This window comes from Trachurus trachurus, assembly GCF_905171665.1.
Source record: "Trachurus trachurus genome assembly, chromosome: 17".
In the NCBI taxonomy this organism is placed as follows: Eukaryota; Metazoa; Chordata; class Actinopteri; order Carangiformes; family Carangidae; genus Trachurus; species Trachurus trachurus.
Genome location: NC_139900.1, coordinates 6,634,137 through 6,650,483, shown reverse-complemented (window position 1 = coordinate 6,650,483; position 16,347 = coordinate 6,634,137). Strand labels below are relative to the sequence as shown.

At 41.9% G+C, this 16,347-nt stretch overlaps 1 protein-coding gene across 1 annotated transcript in view; it reads right to left on the bottom strand.

The window, feature by feature from the left end:
* Positions 1-16,347, bottom strand: part of LOC311000285 (ATP-dependent 6-phosphofructokinase, platelet type-like) — a 40,717-nt gene that overhangs the window by 18,536 nt on the left and 5,834 nt on the right. Inside the window, exons 3-12 of the mRNA XM_083990961.1 lie at positions 7,391-7,468; positions 6,875-7,064; positions 6,602-6,767; positions 6,276-6,320; positions 5,926-6,034; positions 4,155-4,250; positions 3,113-3,205; positions 2,498-2,623; positions 1,750-1,814; positions 850-919 (exon numbers count right to left, since the gene is read on the bottom strand). Coding sequence (XP_083847087.1) covers positions 850-919; positions 1,750-1,814; positions 2,498-2,623; positions 3,113-3,205; positions 4,155-4,250; positions 5,926-6,034; positions 6,276-6,320; positions 6,602-6,767; positions 6,875-7,064; positions 7,391-7,468 — 1,038 coding nt within the window. The remainder of the gene's footprint in view (positions 1-849; positions 920-1,749; positions 1,815-2,497; positions 2,624-3,112; positions 3,206-4,154; positions 4,251-5,925; positions 6,035-6,275; positions 6,321-6,601; positions 6,768-6,874; positions 7,065-7,390; positions 7,469-16,347) is intronic.

Here is a 16,347-nt window from a genome sequence, read left to right as displayed (position 1 = left end):
TGATTTGCAGTTATATCCAGACTTATGAAAAATCAAAATCTGCAAAGAAACCATCAAATAGCATTGGGATGTGTCAACTGCACCTTAAAGTCACTAAATTGTGTTTATATTTCCTTATATTTCCACCAGAGCTTCCATCTCTGCAGCCGCCGACTTGTTTTAACTTGGAGAAAATGGAGCCTGTCCAGTTTGAATAATGAAGGAGCATCGCGGCGCTCTGCATCGAACTGTAAGGAGGCTACTTCAGGTTCTTTTGAAGCAGATCACAGGAGGCGCTGTGATTGTCCTTGACAGCGAGGCTGCTGGGATGATGCACCTCTTCCTGCGCGTCTACACGACTACTTCTGAGCAGAAATAAGCAGCGACGGACAGAGGGGGGCGGGGCAGTTGTGGTGGAATAAAAACAGACTCAACTAAAACCCTCTGGTATCTTTGATTACATTTAGTTAGTCAGAGGCCAGAGTGGGTGAAAAGAAGGCTCAGAGAAAAGGTCAAGAGGTCACTACACTAGCTGGTAAAGGGCCCGTCCGCTCTGTGAACTACGCCCGCAGAAGCTTCACAAGCTGCAGCCTCACATACATCCAACTGCTCTTCATCCCCCGCCTCCTCCTCTCCCTCAGGACAGAGACAGAGACGGTCACAAAAAAAAAAAAAAAAAACAGCAACAGTATCGGTTAGTGTCACAAAGGGACTACAGCGCCCACAATGCACCTGACCAGGAAGTACCTTAGAGGCTAATGTACAAATCTCAGAGTGGCTGGTGGGAAAACACATTAGAAGAATATAAAGTGTTACTATCTTATTGATGGGACAGAATCATTATCATTATTTAATAGTGAGGGAACTTACATTGGGGAGTTCAGAGTCTGCTTTCCGGTAGGAGAGGAGTCTGTAGGTGCTCAGGTTGTTCTCAAAGCTCCTGCAGGTGACAGGTTAAAACACAACAACCAAAGAAAACAAGTTAATAACTAGTGTAGAAAATCCACAGAGAGCGTCGGCTCTGTTGCTGCTGCAGGGAGAGACTTTAGAGCCAATCAAAAAATCAATGACAACACGATTAAACTGGGGCAGACAGCCAAAGAGACAAGAGGACAAGTGTTGTCGTTCATCTGTGTGCAACAGTGAAAAAAGCCCATGATTCTGCTGTTCTTTATGTGTTGCACGATCCACATTTGAGACTTGTGTGTAGTGAATTTAATGAGAAGTAGGGATGTGACAATAGATTTTTTTGGTACGATTATTGTCAGAGAAATAATCACGGTATTACAATTATCACAATTATTATGCATTAATTAACACTGTTAATGTGTAAAATCAAATATAGTTAAAATATACATTACTAATTATAAAATATTTTAAATATCTATTAAATTATGACCAATTATTAATCCGCCAGGGAAAGTGTTTGAAATATTCAAGTCATTAATTGTCACCGATACCAAATGTTTAAGTTAATTTTAAACTTCTTTTTTTTAAATTACAAATGACACTCTAGCATTTAAATTCCTACCAATTCAAAGTTACGTGAGTTAAATGGACCAGTATCTGTGCATTTACCTGTACTTTGGCGCACATCTGCCGACACGGTTCATACATAATCTTTTTTTGGAAAGTGACCGTATATAGGAATCTTTGCGATCAATTAATTGTGGCGATTAATTGTGAAAACAAGTAATTGTGACATCCATAATGAGAAGTTTGACAGATGTTTGATGATGTCAAAGCAGCAGAATCAAAAATAAGAAGTACCTCCCGCGCAGCCTGACGGCCTCGTCAAACCTCTTCTCATCCATGGCCTTCTGGACCTCCTGGGTCTGATGGCAAAACAGGAGACACGTTAACGTTAACTGTACGTGTGGAGTGTCACTGATCACCCTCTGCCCTGAATGTCAAACTTCTCCACCACCTGCTCTCACACTGCCGCCCTCATACTAATCTCTGCTCTGCATTGTTGTACCTGCTAAAAATAAAATAACGAGTTTAAACTCTGTCCCTCATTTTTGCCAGAGCCAGATGACTGAGCCGCATCTTCCTGTTGATGTACACTACTGTCCTACAATGCAATGCACAAAAAAAATAAAAATAAACCACCTGTGAAGTGGAAAACAGCTTAAATCGATTTAACTGTACATAAAATGAGATGCAAACAGCATGTGTGTATATATACGGTATCTTCTCTATATCTTCAACTGTGCAGGGTCTGGCTCCATTGTGATGCTGTAGGATCCTTTGTTTCATGTTTTATGTCACATGTTAAAATATTTTATTTTTTAATGCTGAAGCTGTCAGCTGTCACTCTGCACCTACAGCTGTCCGTCACAGGGAAAAAGCTTCAGACTAATCTGTGGTGGAACAATCTCATTTTCAGGGCTCAGCACTTTATTTTACACTCACTGAACTCAACACCCGGTCCCTGCACGACCTCTGTCTCTCCAACACACACACACACACACACACACACACACACACACACACACACACACACACACACACTCACCATCTGAACACACTCCATGAGTGGCAGTCGAACGGCCTGGTTGCCGACCAGAGACACGACGCAGGCCGGGGTGTTCGCAGACGCCTCCAACAACGCCAGCACGGCCTCCACGCCCATACGACTGGCCTGCAGGGGTCAAGGCTCGTTTAAAGGTCACACTGCACTGGTTACTGCTAACTTAAAGGTCCAGTGCGTAATAACTGGCAAGGTTTATTAGTACAAAATCTGAATATACTACACATGAATATATTTGTATTATAAGTGTATAATCGCTATAAAATAAAATTTGTTTGGTTTTCGTAGCCTTATAATTATTCTTTTATATAGCAAGGGTCCTGCTTTAGAGAGTTTCGCCATCTTGCGCCGCCATGTTTGTACGGCAGCCCTTGTTTTGTTCCCTCTTGTCACAATTTCTCAATTCATTTATTTGTTTGGCCGCTGTGTTGCGGTGTTAGGTCTTTCTTGTCTTGTGCTGTGTCATGTCTTTATGTTTGTCACTTATATTGAATCTGAACGCTAGATGTCACGGATTTCCCCCCCATTTTACACATTGGACCTTTAATGCAAACACACTAATATTTTTTAGAAGTTGTTTTTTACAGTGCATTAGCTCACCAGGATCCTGTCGAAGGCCGAGGGCGTCCCACCTCTCTGCACGTGGCCCAGGATGGTGACCCTGGTGTCGAAGCCCAGGCAGCGGACCACCAGCTGGGTACGGAGAGGCAGCATGATGATCACAAGAAAAATGTGGATTGGAAATTCATTACTGTATGTTATTATATACAGTGCCGTGAAAAAGTATTTGCCCCTTTCCTGATTTCTTACCTTTTTTTGCATATTTGTCATATTTGTGGATTCACTGGAGTCCCAAAGCTTTAGAAATGTCTCTGTAACACTTTCCAGACTGATATTTGTCAATGATTTTTTTTTTTTTTAAATTTTTTATCTTTTCTTGAATATCTTTAGTTCGCGGCATGATGTTTTGATTTTTGACATCTTTTAGCCTCCTTCACTTCGCTCAAACAGGTTCTGTTGAAGTGATTTCTGGCCGTGATCAGGCCTGGGTGTGGAGAGTGGAATTAGGTTTATCACAGTAAGTTCATGATTTAACAAGGGGGGCAATTATTTTTTTCACATAGGGCCAGGTAGGTCTGGATAGCATTTTTCCCTTCAAAAAGTTTATTTTTATATTTACTTGGGTTATCTTTGTCGAATATCCAAATTTGTTTGATAATTGTAAACATTTAAGTGTGACAAATATGCAAAAAAGTAAGAAATCAGGAAGGGGGCAAATACTTTTTCATGGCATTGTATCTTGATATCTTGAAACAATATAAATAAAATGCAGAGATAAAATGTAAAGCATGAAAACACAGAGGGAGAAACATGCAAAAATATCTCCTGTCATGTGAGTGAGCGCCACATAATGAGCAGCAGGCAGAGGTTACGGGCAGGGGTTGAAAACAAAAGGTGCAAATGAACAATGGGATAGAAGAATGTGTGAAAGCCTGGAGGACGTATGGAAAGGTGGCGGCTACGAGAAAAATGGGAGGAGTCAACAACAGAGTGACATAGGAGGTGAAAATCTCCACAGTGGAGGAGAGAAGTGGAGAGTCTGTGGGTCCGTGACAGGACCAGGCGTCTCCTCCATACTTACATCCTTGATATAATCAGGAGTTACAGCCTTGTTGCGGCTATCTATGGCACCTTCGGCTACAATTATAATGTTCAGCCTTTTCTTATCAGCACGGTTCTAGAGGGATATAAAGAAGCAGAAGCATTTAAAAACATGACAGAGAACTTTTTGCATTCCCAAAAGCTGGATCCCATGATGGAGGGTAATCTTGACATGAGTTTAGTTGAGTTTGGTTGGGTTGGGTGTCTCCTCAGCAGACACTCGCCACATTGAGAAAGAAGTCTTTACTGTTAGGATCATGGACTTCCTGTTCTTCATTGCCTCTTTTCAGCACATAACTCATTTACCCATTACTACCACCAACTGTCAGCCAGTGGAACTGTGGGAAACCAATCGTAACGCCTCCTCTTTGATTGATAGGACGTCATGGTACCTTGAAATAAATCCTCACTGTGTGATGTATTGTACTTTCCTTCCCATTTATTTAACAGTTTATATATTAAATTTTTTTCAGAGGTTTCCCACATTGTCCAGAATACCTTTTAAGAAACTCAAAAAAGAGCCTGAGAGTGAAATACCTTCACAAAAACACTGAGATGTTGTTGTAGTTGTGAGTTTCAGACTTAAAACTTTTCATCGGTTTACTGCTGATGTTTTAGATTTCAAATTGTGTCCAGCTAAAAAAAAAGAAAAAGCAACAACATGGTGTCTGTGTGTTTAGAAATATAATTAATCGAAAGTAATGTTCTCTCTGAATGTGGCGAGTGTGGAACAAGAGCAAAAACAGCCTCAACCACAGAGTCACTGCTTCCTGTTTGTCAGACACATTGATTTCCATCGGCCGGTCCAGCTTCTGGTTTCCCCTCCGCATCAGTCTGAGACTGAGCTCTACTCACATCCTTCACAAAATCAGAGGTTATGGGTTGTCCTTGTCTGTCAATGGCTCCTTCAGCAACTATGATAATATTCAACCTGGAACCCCGAGATCGGCTCTGGTGATAACAAACACTGTTATCGACATCAAGTCTACGAGACTATGAAAACTATAAAACTATTACTATTATAAAACTAGTCTATTATCAATGGTTATTGGAAATGTACTGGCATTAATCACTTGTCCAACCAACCCACTGTAGGTAAACTGTTTCTAAAGGAACATGTTAGTCAGGTCCACATATGTACTGAACAGCAGGCTCTGTGGCGCAATGGATAGCGCATTGGACTTCTAGTCAATAGTTGGAGATGTAATTCAAAGGTTGTGGGTTCGAGTCCCACCAGAGTCGACAGTTTTACAACGAAACAAACTTCAAACTTCCACTGTTCAACTTAACTTCACCCTTGAAACCCGATCCTTTGGCTTGAAGTTAAAAATATCCATCAGTGCCTCTCACTATACATGAGTCTTACAAACAAGTTCCTTTAACTGTTTCAACACTTACGTTTCATACATGCTGTTTGATTAATATAAATAAAACCAGATTTAGTAGTTTTACAGATGAGGCCATGTAAAACTTGTCTGTGTTGGACCTGGGATAACTTCCTCTGTACAGGCTCTGTGGCGCAATGGATAGCGCATTGGACTTCTAGTTGAACATTAAAGAGGTAATTCAAAGGTTGTGGGTTCGAGTCCCACCAGAGTCGGGAGTTTTACATATATGTCTGCCAGCAAATTCTAACTAGATGTTCCTGGAAGGACACAACACTCTGCTATTTTTGAAATAGAAACAGCTGTGGTAACTGATGTATTGCTAACGTGTTGCCCTGTGTATGTGTTTCTGTGTGTGTGTGTTACCTCAGACAGTTTCTGACACATGCTGTCCTCCCAGCCTTCTTCAGGGGGCATTTCAGGGATGAAAACCCAATCTGCTCCACATGCCAGGGCACTGACCAGAGCCAAGTATCTGCGCACACACAAACACAGACATATTTTAATAGCAGCTTCACATCTTTTCTGTCTCTATAACAGATATTTATTGTGAAATATTTCATCTAAAGAGCCTGAATACAATGGAGAGTGAGCCTCATTTGTGAATATAATTTAATATTTCAACAGTTATATAATTCAGTTGCTGGTCTGGTGTTGTTTATTTTTCTACTGAGGCTTGAGCATGGTTTCCCTTAAAAATGTATAAACGTGCTTACCCGCAGTGTCTGCCCATGACCTCGAGAACAAACGTCCTCTGGTGGCTGGAAAACAACAAGAAAAAGCACTTATCAGTATCGACACAAGTGAGTGCAGAGCAGACGACTGCAGACCTCCACGCTCAACTTGTTAAAAGAGAACACTTTGAAGTTTAGGGACACTGAAAACTGCATCCATGCACCTGTGGAAGTTACTTTTTTTTTTTCTTGTCTTGGTGTCCTTATGTCTTGTCACATCTCATCATTGTCTATTATCTAGTCGTCTTGTGTCTTGTCTTGCTTAATCTTTTTTTCACAATATAATGATATATTTATCCGTTTTTCACCTCTGAGCGGTGGTCATGATGGCGTCCACCACCTCAATGATGCGATGCAGGGCCGAGTCGGTGCCGATGGTCATGTCGGTGCCACAGAAGTCGTTGTCGATGGAGCCGACCATGCCGACAATGTGGAGCACCGAGTTGCTGCGCGCGGCCTCCGCATCGATCAGACCTGAACAACAAGAAAGCGATTAAGAAGAAGGTGATTAATTCCATTCACACCTGGAGAATTACAGCGGGCGTGTGAGGCCGACTGGACATCCTGCGGCGAGCGGTCACCTTGCTGCTGCAGCTCCTCCAACAGGCTGCTCCACTCCTCTCTGAACAGGTTGGCGCCGGTCAAACTGCCGTCTCCACCAATCACACACAGATTGGTGATGCTGCGTTGCACGAGGTTGTGCGCGGCCTTCAGGCGCCCCTCGTGGGTACGAAACTCTTTACAGCGGGCGCTGCCGATGACTGTGCCACCCTGAGGACAACACAGATGACAGTCTGAAAATCGTACTCATCTCTGTTTAAAGTGCTCATCTACTGGCTCTATTATCTGTTGTGAAAAAAACACCATTATATACTTTATAACACTGTTGTTATATGTATTCAAAATGAATCTTGTTTCATAGTTGATCTGAATGTAATTCAATCAGGAAAATGAAAGTATGATCACGACCCACAGCTAAAAGGTCTAATTCAATCAGACTCATTAAGCTGACAGATAAAAGCTTCCATACGCCAATTCTTCATTCAGTGTTTGTGGAGGAGAAAAGGAAACACAGATAGTTTGATTTACAGGCTCACCACTTGCAACATGCTGGAGACGCTTTCCCACGTCGCCTCTTTGATGTTGTCTCCACCGTCCACCATCCCCTGGTAACCCTGAGAGCACAAACAGATACCACTCAAATTCACCGGATCATTAACGCATCATCATGCCTCCCTCCTCTCTCCGATACTCGATGGATGGCAGTTTGTTCCACATGGGATGCAGTAAATGATACTATTCAGTAATTCAGTCATTATAAAGCCCAGATACAGTATAGGATAGATAAAGGGGATTTGTATTGTGAATCAGCCTAAAAATATTGCAACGTTACTAAGAGCCCATATTGCCCAGGTTATGCTTGTTATGCTCCTCTGCTGTGTCGTGCTGTTTCTCACTGACTGCTGAGCAAAGCTACAAGCCAAAATACAGGCGTCATGGCACTCAGGTGTCATTACTCACAGCCCAGTGACTATTCAAGGCTGATGGAGCCAGAGAAGAATGAAATCTGCCCCTGGTAATCCAATTATAGCCAAACTGGGACCAGATCGCCTCCGCCCCCCTGCCATCAGTGCCATTGTGCCTATCACTAGTGACACATATATTCCCAGACATTCAATATCCACTATCCAGGAAGTCTCAGGTATCTCTGTAACAAGGATCTGTTGCTACTTTTCTATTGTATTTAAATCACTAATAATTTATAGACCTGTAACAGATTCTTCCTCAGCGGTGCACCTGCAGAGGATTTTTATTTCAGACTAAAAAGGTTTAATTTGAATAAACTCTACCATGAGTTGAACTATGGCATAACCATGTAAACCTGGCCCGAGATAGCAGCCCATCACCAGGCTCTGTGGCGCAATGGATAGAGCATTGGACTTCTAGTTAAAAACATGAGATGTAATTTAAAGGTTGTGGGTTTGATTGCTGGTTCGAGTCCCGCCAGAGTCCCGCCAGAGTCGTCATTTTTCATGAGGAGACAAACTATTGAAACCTCATCCTTTCTTCAAAAATAACAATCTGTGACACCTTGGACTTCTAGTCAGATGCTGAAGATGTATTTGAAAGGTTGTACGTTTGAGTCCCACCAGAGTCTGTACATATTACACATATTTGCAGCATGATGATACCATATAAAATCCCACTATAGTGGACTCAAAAAAGAAGTCCAACGCTCTATCCATTGCGCCACAGAGCCTGTCATTAGGCTGCTATCCATGTCAGATGGATGGTGCAATTAGACTTTTGTAAGGTTGTGGGTTTGTGTCCACTAGAGTGGAATTTTATATGGTATCATCAATGCGCAATGGATAGCGCATTGGACTTCTAGTTGGACGCTTAAGAGGTAATTCAAAGGTTGTGGGTTTGAGTCCCACCAGAGTCGTAGGTTTTATGAGACAAACAGTTTCGAACTAGAATCCATGTCTTGAAATAGACAAAAGTCTAATTGCAGCATCCATCTGACATGGATAGCTGCCTGTCAACAGGCTCTGTGGCGCAATGGATAGCGCATTGGACTTCTAGTTAGACGCTTAAGATGTAATTCAAAGGTTGTGGGTTCGAGTCCCACCAGAGTCGTAGGTTTTATGAGACGAACTAGAATCCATGTCTTGAATTAGACAAAAGTCTAATTGCACCATCCATGTTACATGGATAGCTGCCTGTCAACAGGCTTTGTGGCGCAATGGATAGTGCATTGGACTTCTAGTTAGATACTTAAGATGTAATTCAAAGGTTGTGGGTTCGAGTCCCACCAGAGTCGTCTGTTTTCATGAGGAGACAAACTATTGAAACCTCATCCTTTCTTCAAAAATAACAATCTGTGACACCTTGGACTTCTAGTTAGATGCTGAAGATGTATTTGAAAGGTTGTACGTTTGAGTCCCACCAGAATCTGGTATATTACATATACATATTACACATATTTTCAGCATGATGATACCATATAAAATCCCACTCTAGTGGACTCAAACCCACAACCTTACCAAAGTCTAATTGCACCATCCATCTGACATGGATAGCAGCCCAATGACAGGCTCTGTGGCGCAATGGATAGCGCATTGGACTTCTAGTTAAATGCTTAAGATGTAATTCAAAGGTTGTGGGTTCGAGTCCCACCAGAGTCGTAGGTTTTATGAGACAAACAGTTTCGAACTAGAATCCATGTCTTGAATTAGACAGAAGTCTAACTGCACCATCCATGTGACATGGATAGCAGTCTAAGGACAGGCTCTGTGGCGCAATGGATAGCGCATTGGACTTCTAGTTAAACACTTAAGATGTAATTCAAAGGTTGTGGGTTCGAGTCCCACCAGAGTCGTAGGTTTTATGAGACAAACAGTTTCGAACTAGAATCCATGTCTTGAAATAGACAAAAGTCTAATTGCAGCATCCATCTGACATGGATAGCTGCCTGTCAACAGGCTCTGTGGCGCAATGGATAGCGCATTGGACTTCTAGTTAGACGCTTAAGATGTAATTCAAAGGTTGTGGGTTCGAGTCCCACCAGAGTCGTAGGTTTTATGAGACAAACAGTTTCGAACTAGAATCCATGACTTGAAATAGACAAAAGTCTAATTGCAGCATCCATCTGACATGGATAGCAGCGCAATGACAGGCTCTGTGGCGCAATGGATAGCACATTGGACTTCTAGTTGAACGCTTAAGATGTAATTCAAAGGTTGTGGGTTAGAGTCCCACCAGAGTCGTAGGTTTTATGAGACAAACAGTTTCGAACTAGAATCCATGTCTTGAATTAGACAAAAGTCTAATTGCACCATCCATCTTACATGGATACCAGCCCAATGACAGGCTCTGTGGCGCAATGGATAGCGCATTGGACTTCTAGTTAGATGCATAAGATGTAATTCAAAGGTTGTGGGTTCGAGTCCCACCAGAGTCGTCGGTTTTCATGAGGAGACAAACTATTGAAACCTCATCCTTTCTTCAAAAATAACAATCTGTGACACCTTGGACTTCTAGTTAGATGCTGAAGATGTATTTGAAAGGTTGTACGTTTGAGTCCCACCAGAGTCTGGTATTTTACATATACATATTACACATATTTTCAGCATGATGATACCATATAAAATCCTACTCTAGTGGACTCAAACCCACAACCTTACAAAAGTCTAATTGCACCATCTATCTGACATGGATAGCAGCCCAATGACAGGCACTGTGGCGCAATGGATAGCGCATTGGACTTCTAGTTAGACGCTTAAGATGTAATTCAAAGGTTGTGGGTTCGAGTCCCACCAGAGTCGTAGGTTTTATGAGACAAACAGTTTCGAACTAGAATCCATGTCTTGAATTAGACAAAAGTCTAATTGCAGCATCCATCTGACATGGATAGCTGCCTGTCAACAGGCTCTGTGGCGCAATGGATAGCGCATTGGACTTCTAGTTAGATGCTTAAGATGTAATTCAAAGGTTGTGGGTTCGAGTCCCACCAGAGTCGTCGGTTTTCATGAGGAGACAAACTATTGAAACCTCATCCTTTCTTCAAAAATAACAATCTGTGACACCTTGGACTTCTAGTTAGATGCTGAAGATGTATTTGAAAGGTTGTACGTTTGAGTCCCACCAGAGTCTGGTATTTTACATATACATATTACACATATTTTCAGCATGATGATACCATATAAAATCCCACTCTAGTGGACTCAAACCCACAACCTTACAAAAGTCTAATTGCACCATCCATTTGACATGGATAGCAGCCCAATGACAGGCTCTGTGGCGCAATGGATAGCGCATTGGACTTCTAGTTAGACGCATAAGATGTAATTCAAAGGTTGTGGGTTCGAGTCCCACCAGAGTCGTCGGTTTTCATGAGGAGACAAACTATTGAAACCTCATCCTTTCTTCAAAAATAACAATCTGTGACACCTTGGACTTCTAGTTAGATGCTGAAGATGTATTTGAAAGGTTGTACGTTTGAGTCCCACCAGAGTCTGGTATTTTACATATACATATTACACATATTTTCAGCATGATGATACCATATAAAATCCCACTCTAGTGGACTCAAACCCACAACCTTACAAAAGTCTAATTGCACCATCCATCTGACATGGATAGCAGACCAATGACAGGCTCTGTGGCGCAATGGATAGCGCATTGGACTTCTAGTTAGACGCATAAGATGTAATTCAAAGGTTGTGGGTTCGAGTCCCACCAGAGTCGTAGGTTTTATGAGACAAACAGTTTCGAACTAGAATCCATGTCTTGAAATAGACAAAAGTCTAATTGCAGCATCCATCTGACATGGATAGCTGCCTGTCAACAGGCTCTGTGGCGCAATGGATAGCGCATTGGACTTCTAGTTAGACGCTTAAGATGTAATTCAAAGGTTGTGGGTTCGAGTCCCACCAGAGTCGTAGGTTTTATGAGACAAACAGTTTCGAACTAGAATCCATGTCTTGAAATAGACAAAAGTCTAATTGCAGCATCCATCTGACATGGATAGCTGCCTGTCAACAGGCTCTGTGGCGCAATGGATAGCGCATTGGACTTCTAGTTAGATGCTTAAGATGTAATTCAAAGGTTGTGGGTTCGAGTCCCACCAGAGTCGTAGGTTTTATGAGACAAACAGTTTCGAACTAGAATCCATGTCTTGAAATAGACAAAAGTCTAATTGCAGCATCCATCTGACATGGATAGCAGCCCAATGACAGGCTCTGTGGCGCAATGGATAGCACATTGGACTTCTAGTTGAACGCTTAAGATGTAATTCAAAGGTTGTGGGTAAGAGTCCCACCAGAGTCGTAGGTTTTATGAGACAAACAGTTTCGAACTAGAATCCATGTCTTGAATTAGACAAAAGTCTAATTGCACCATCCATCTTACATGGATACCAGCTCAATGACAGGCTCTGTGGCGCAATGGATAGCGCATTGGACTTCTAGTTAGATGCATAAGATGTAATTCAAAGGTTGTGGGTTCGAGTCCCACCAGAGTCGTCGGTTTTCATGAGGAGACAAACTATTGAAACCTCATCCTTTCTTCAAAAATAACAATCTGTGACACCTTGGACTTCTAGTTAGATGCTGAAGATGTATTTGAAAGGTTGTACGTTTGAGTCCCACCAGAGTCTGGTATTTTACATATACATATTACACATATTTTCAGCATGATGATACCATATAAAATCCCACTCTAGTGGACTCAAACCCACAACCTTACAAAAGTCTAATTGCACCATCCATCTGACATGGATAGCAGCCCAATGACAGGCTCTGTGGCGCAATGGATAGCGCATTGGACTTCTAGTTAGACGCTTAAGATGTAATTCAAAGGTTGTGGGTTCGAGTCCCACCAGAGTCGTAGGTTTTATGAGACAAACAGTTTCGAACTAGAATCCATGACTTGAAATAGACAAAAGTCTAATTGCAGCATCCATCTGACATGGATAGCAGCGCAATGACAGGCTCTGTGGCGCAATGGATAGCACATTGGACTTCTAGTTGAACGCTTAAGATGTAATTCAAAGGTTGTGGGTTAGAGTCCCACCAGAGTCGTAGGTTTTATGAGACAAACAGTTTCGAACTAGAATCCATGTCTTGAATTAGACAAAAGTCTAATTGCACCATCCATCTTACATGGATACCAGCCCAATGACAGGCTCTGTGGCGCAATGGATAGCGCATTGGACTTCTAGTTAGATGCATAAGATGTAATTCAAAGGTTGTGGGTTCGAGTCCCACCAGAGTCGTCGGTTTTCATGAGGAGACAAACTATTGAAACCTCATCCTTTCTTCAAAAATAACAATCTGTGACACCTTGGACTTCTAGTTAGATGCTGAAGATGTATTTGAAAGGTTGTACGTTTGAGTCCCACCAGAGTCTGGTATTTTACATATACATATTACACATATTTTCAGCATGATGATACCATATAAAATCCTACTCTAGTGGACTCAAACCCACAACCTTACAAAAGTCTAATTGCACCATCTATCTGACATGGATAGCAGCCCAATGACAGGCACTGTGGCGCAATGGATAGCGCATTGGACTTCTAGTTAGACGCTTAAGATGTAATTCAAAGGTTGTGGGTTCGAGTCCCACCAGAGTCGTAGGTTTTATGAGACAAACAGTTTCGAACTAGAATCCATGTCTTGAATTAGACAAAAGTCTAATTGCAGCATCCATCTGACATGGATAGCTGCCTGTCAACAGGCTCTGTGGCGCAATGGATAGCGCATTGGACTTCTAGTTAGATGCTTAAGATGTAATTCAAAGGTTGTGGGTTCGAGTCCCACCAGAGTCGTCGGTTTTCATGAGGAGACAAACTATTGAAACCTCATCCTTTCTTCAAAAATAACAATCTGTGACACCTTGGACTTCTAGTTAGATGCTGAAGATGTATTTGAAAGGTTGTACGTTTGAGTCCCACCAGAGTCTGGTATTTTACATATACATATTACACATATTTTCAGCATGATGATACCATATAAAATCCCACTCTGGTGGACTCAAACCCACAACCTTACAAAAGTCTAATTGCACCATCCATTTGACATGGATAGCAGCCCAATGACAGGCTCTGTGGCGCAATGGATAGCGCATTGGACTTCTAGTTAGACGCATAAGATGTAATTCAAAGGTTGTGGGTTCGAGTCCCACCAGAGTCGTCGGTTTTCATGAGGAGACAAACTATTGAAACCTCATCCTTTCTTCAAAAATAACAATCTGTGACACCTTGGACTTCTAGTTAGATGCTGAAGATGTATTTGAAAGGTTGTACGTTTGAGTCCCACCAGAGTCTGGTATTTTACATATACATATTACACATATTTTCAGCATGATGATACCATATAAAATCCCACTCTAGTGGACTCAAACCCACAACCTTACAAAAGTCTAATTGCACCATCCATCTGACATGGATAGCAGCCCAATGACAGGCTCTGTGGCGCAATGGATAGCGCATTGGACTTCTAGTTAGACGCATAAGATGTAATTCAAAGGTTGTGGGTTCGAGTCCCACCAGAGTCGTAGGTTTTATGAGACAAACAGTTTCGAACTAGAATCCATGTCTTGAAATAGACAAAAGTCTAATTGCAGCATCCATCTGACATGGATAGCTGCCTGTCAACAGGCTCTGTGGCGCAATGGATAGCGCATTGGACTTCTAGTTAGACGCTTAAGATGTAATTCAAAGGTTGTGGGTTCGAGTCCCACCAGAATCGTAGGTTTTATGAGACAAACAGTTTCGAACTAGAATCCATCTGACATGGATAGCTGCCTGTCAACAGGCTCTGTGGCGCAATGGATAGCGCATTGGACTTCTAGTTAGATGCTTAAGATGTAATTCAAAGGTTGTGGGTTCGAGTCCCACCAGAGTCGTAGGTTTTATGAGACAAACAGTTTCGAACTAGAATCCATGTCTTGAAATAGACAAAAGTCTAATTGCAGCATCCATCTGACATGGATAGCTGCCTGTCAACAGGCTCTGTGGCGCAATGGATAGCGCATTGGACTTCTAGTTAGATGCTTAAGATGTAATTCAAAGGTTGTGGGTTCGAGTCCCACCAGAGTCGTCGGTTTTATGAGACAAACAGTTTCGAACTAGAATCCATGTCTTGAAATAGACAAAAGTCTAATTGCAGCATCCATCTGACATGGATAGCTGCCTGTCAACAGGCTCTGTGGCGCAATGGATAGCGCATTGGACTTCTAGTTAGATGCTTAAGATGTAATTCAAAGGTTGTGGGTTCGAGTCCCACCAGAGTCGTAGGTTTTATGAGACAAACAGTTTCGAACTAGAATCCATGTCTTGAAATAGACAAAAGTCTAATTGCAGCATCCATCTGACATGGATAGCTGCCTGTCAACAGGCTCTGTGGCGCAATGGATAGCGCATTGGACTTCTAGTTAGATGCTTAAGATGTAATTCAAAGGTTGTGGGTTCGAGTCCCACCAGAGTCGTAGGTTTTATGAGACAAACAGTTTCGAACTAGAATCCATGTCTTGAAATAGACAAAAGTCTAATTGCAGCATCCATCTGACATGGATAGCTGCCTGTCAACAGGCTCTGTGGCGCAATGGATAGCGCATTGGACTTCTAGTTAGATGCTTAAGATGTAATTCAAAGGTTGTGGGTTCGAGTCCCACCAGAGTCGTAGGTTTTATGAGACAAACAGTTTCGAACTAGAATCCTTGAAATAGACAAAAGTCTAATTGCAGCATCCATCTGACATGGATAGCTGCCTGTCAACAGGCTCTGTGGCGCAATGGATAGCGCATTGGACTTCTAGTTAGATGCTTAAGATGTAATTCAAAGGTTGTGGGTTCGAGTCCCACCAGAGTCGTCGGTTTTCATGAGGAGACAAACTATTGAAACCTCATCCTTTCTTCAAAAATAACAATCTGTGACACCTTGGACTTCTAGTTAGATGCTGAAGATGTATTTGAAAGGTTGTACGTTTGAGTCTCACCAGAGTCTGGTATTTTACATATACATATTACACATATTTTCAGGCTCTGTCGACAGGCTCTGTGGTGCAATAGATAGCGCATTGGACTTCTAGTTAAATGCTTATAATGTAATTCAAAGGTTGAGGGTTCGAGTCCCACCAGAGTAGTCTTAGTAGTAGTAGATTTTATGAGGAGACAAACTGCTACAAACTCGACTTATTCACATCAACTTCACCCTTGAAACCTCCTCATTTTCTACTCAAAAATATTTACATAATAATACAGCTGCACACTTGTGTATTTTCTGCAGTGATACATTTGCCCTCCTGGCAGAATCTGTGATTTATTTTGTATGACTGGTCCATTTATACCTCCCAGTCACCTCCTCTGCACAGCCTGTGTGCTGGCGAAATGTGTGTGTGTTTGTAACTAAATCACACATTTCATCAAACAATTGTAGAACTAAGCATATGTTAATCTCAGTTTTCGGTTTCAAGAAATCCACATTTCAATTATAAACCTCAACATCTGAATTTCAGATCACTTAAAAAACAGATGATGAGATTTT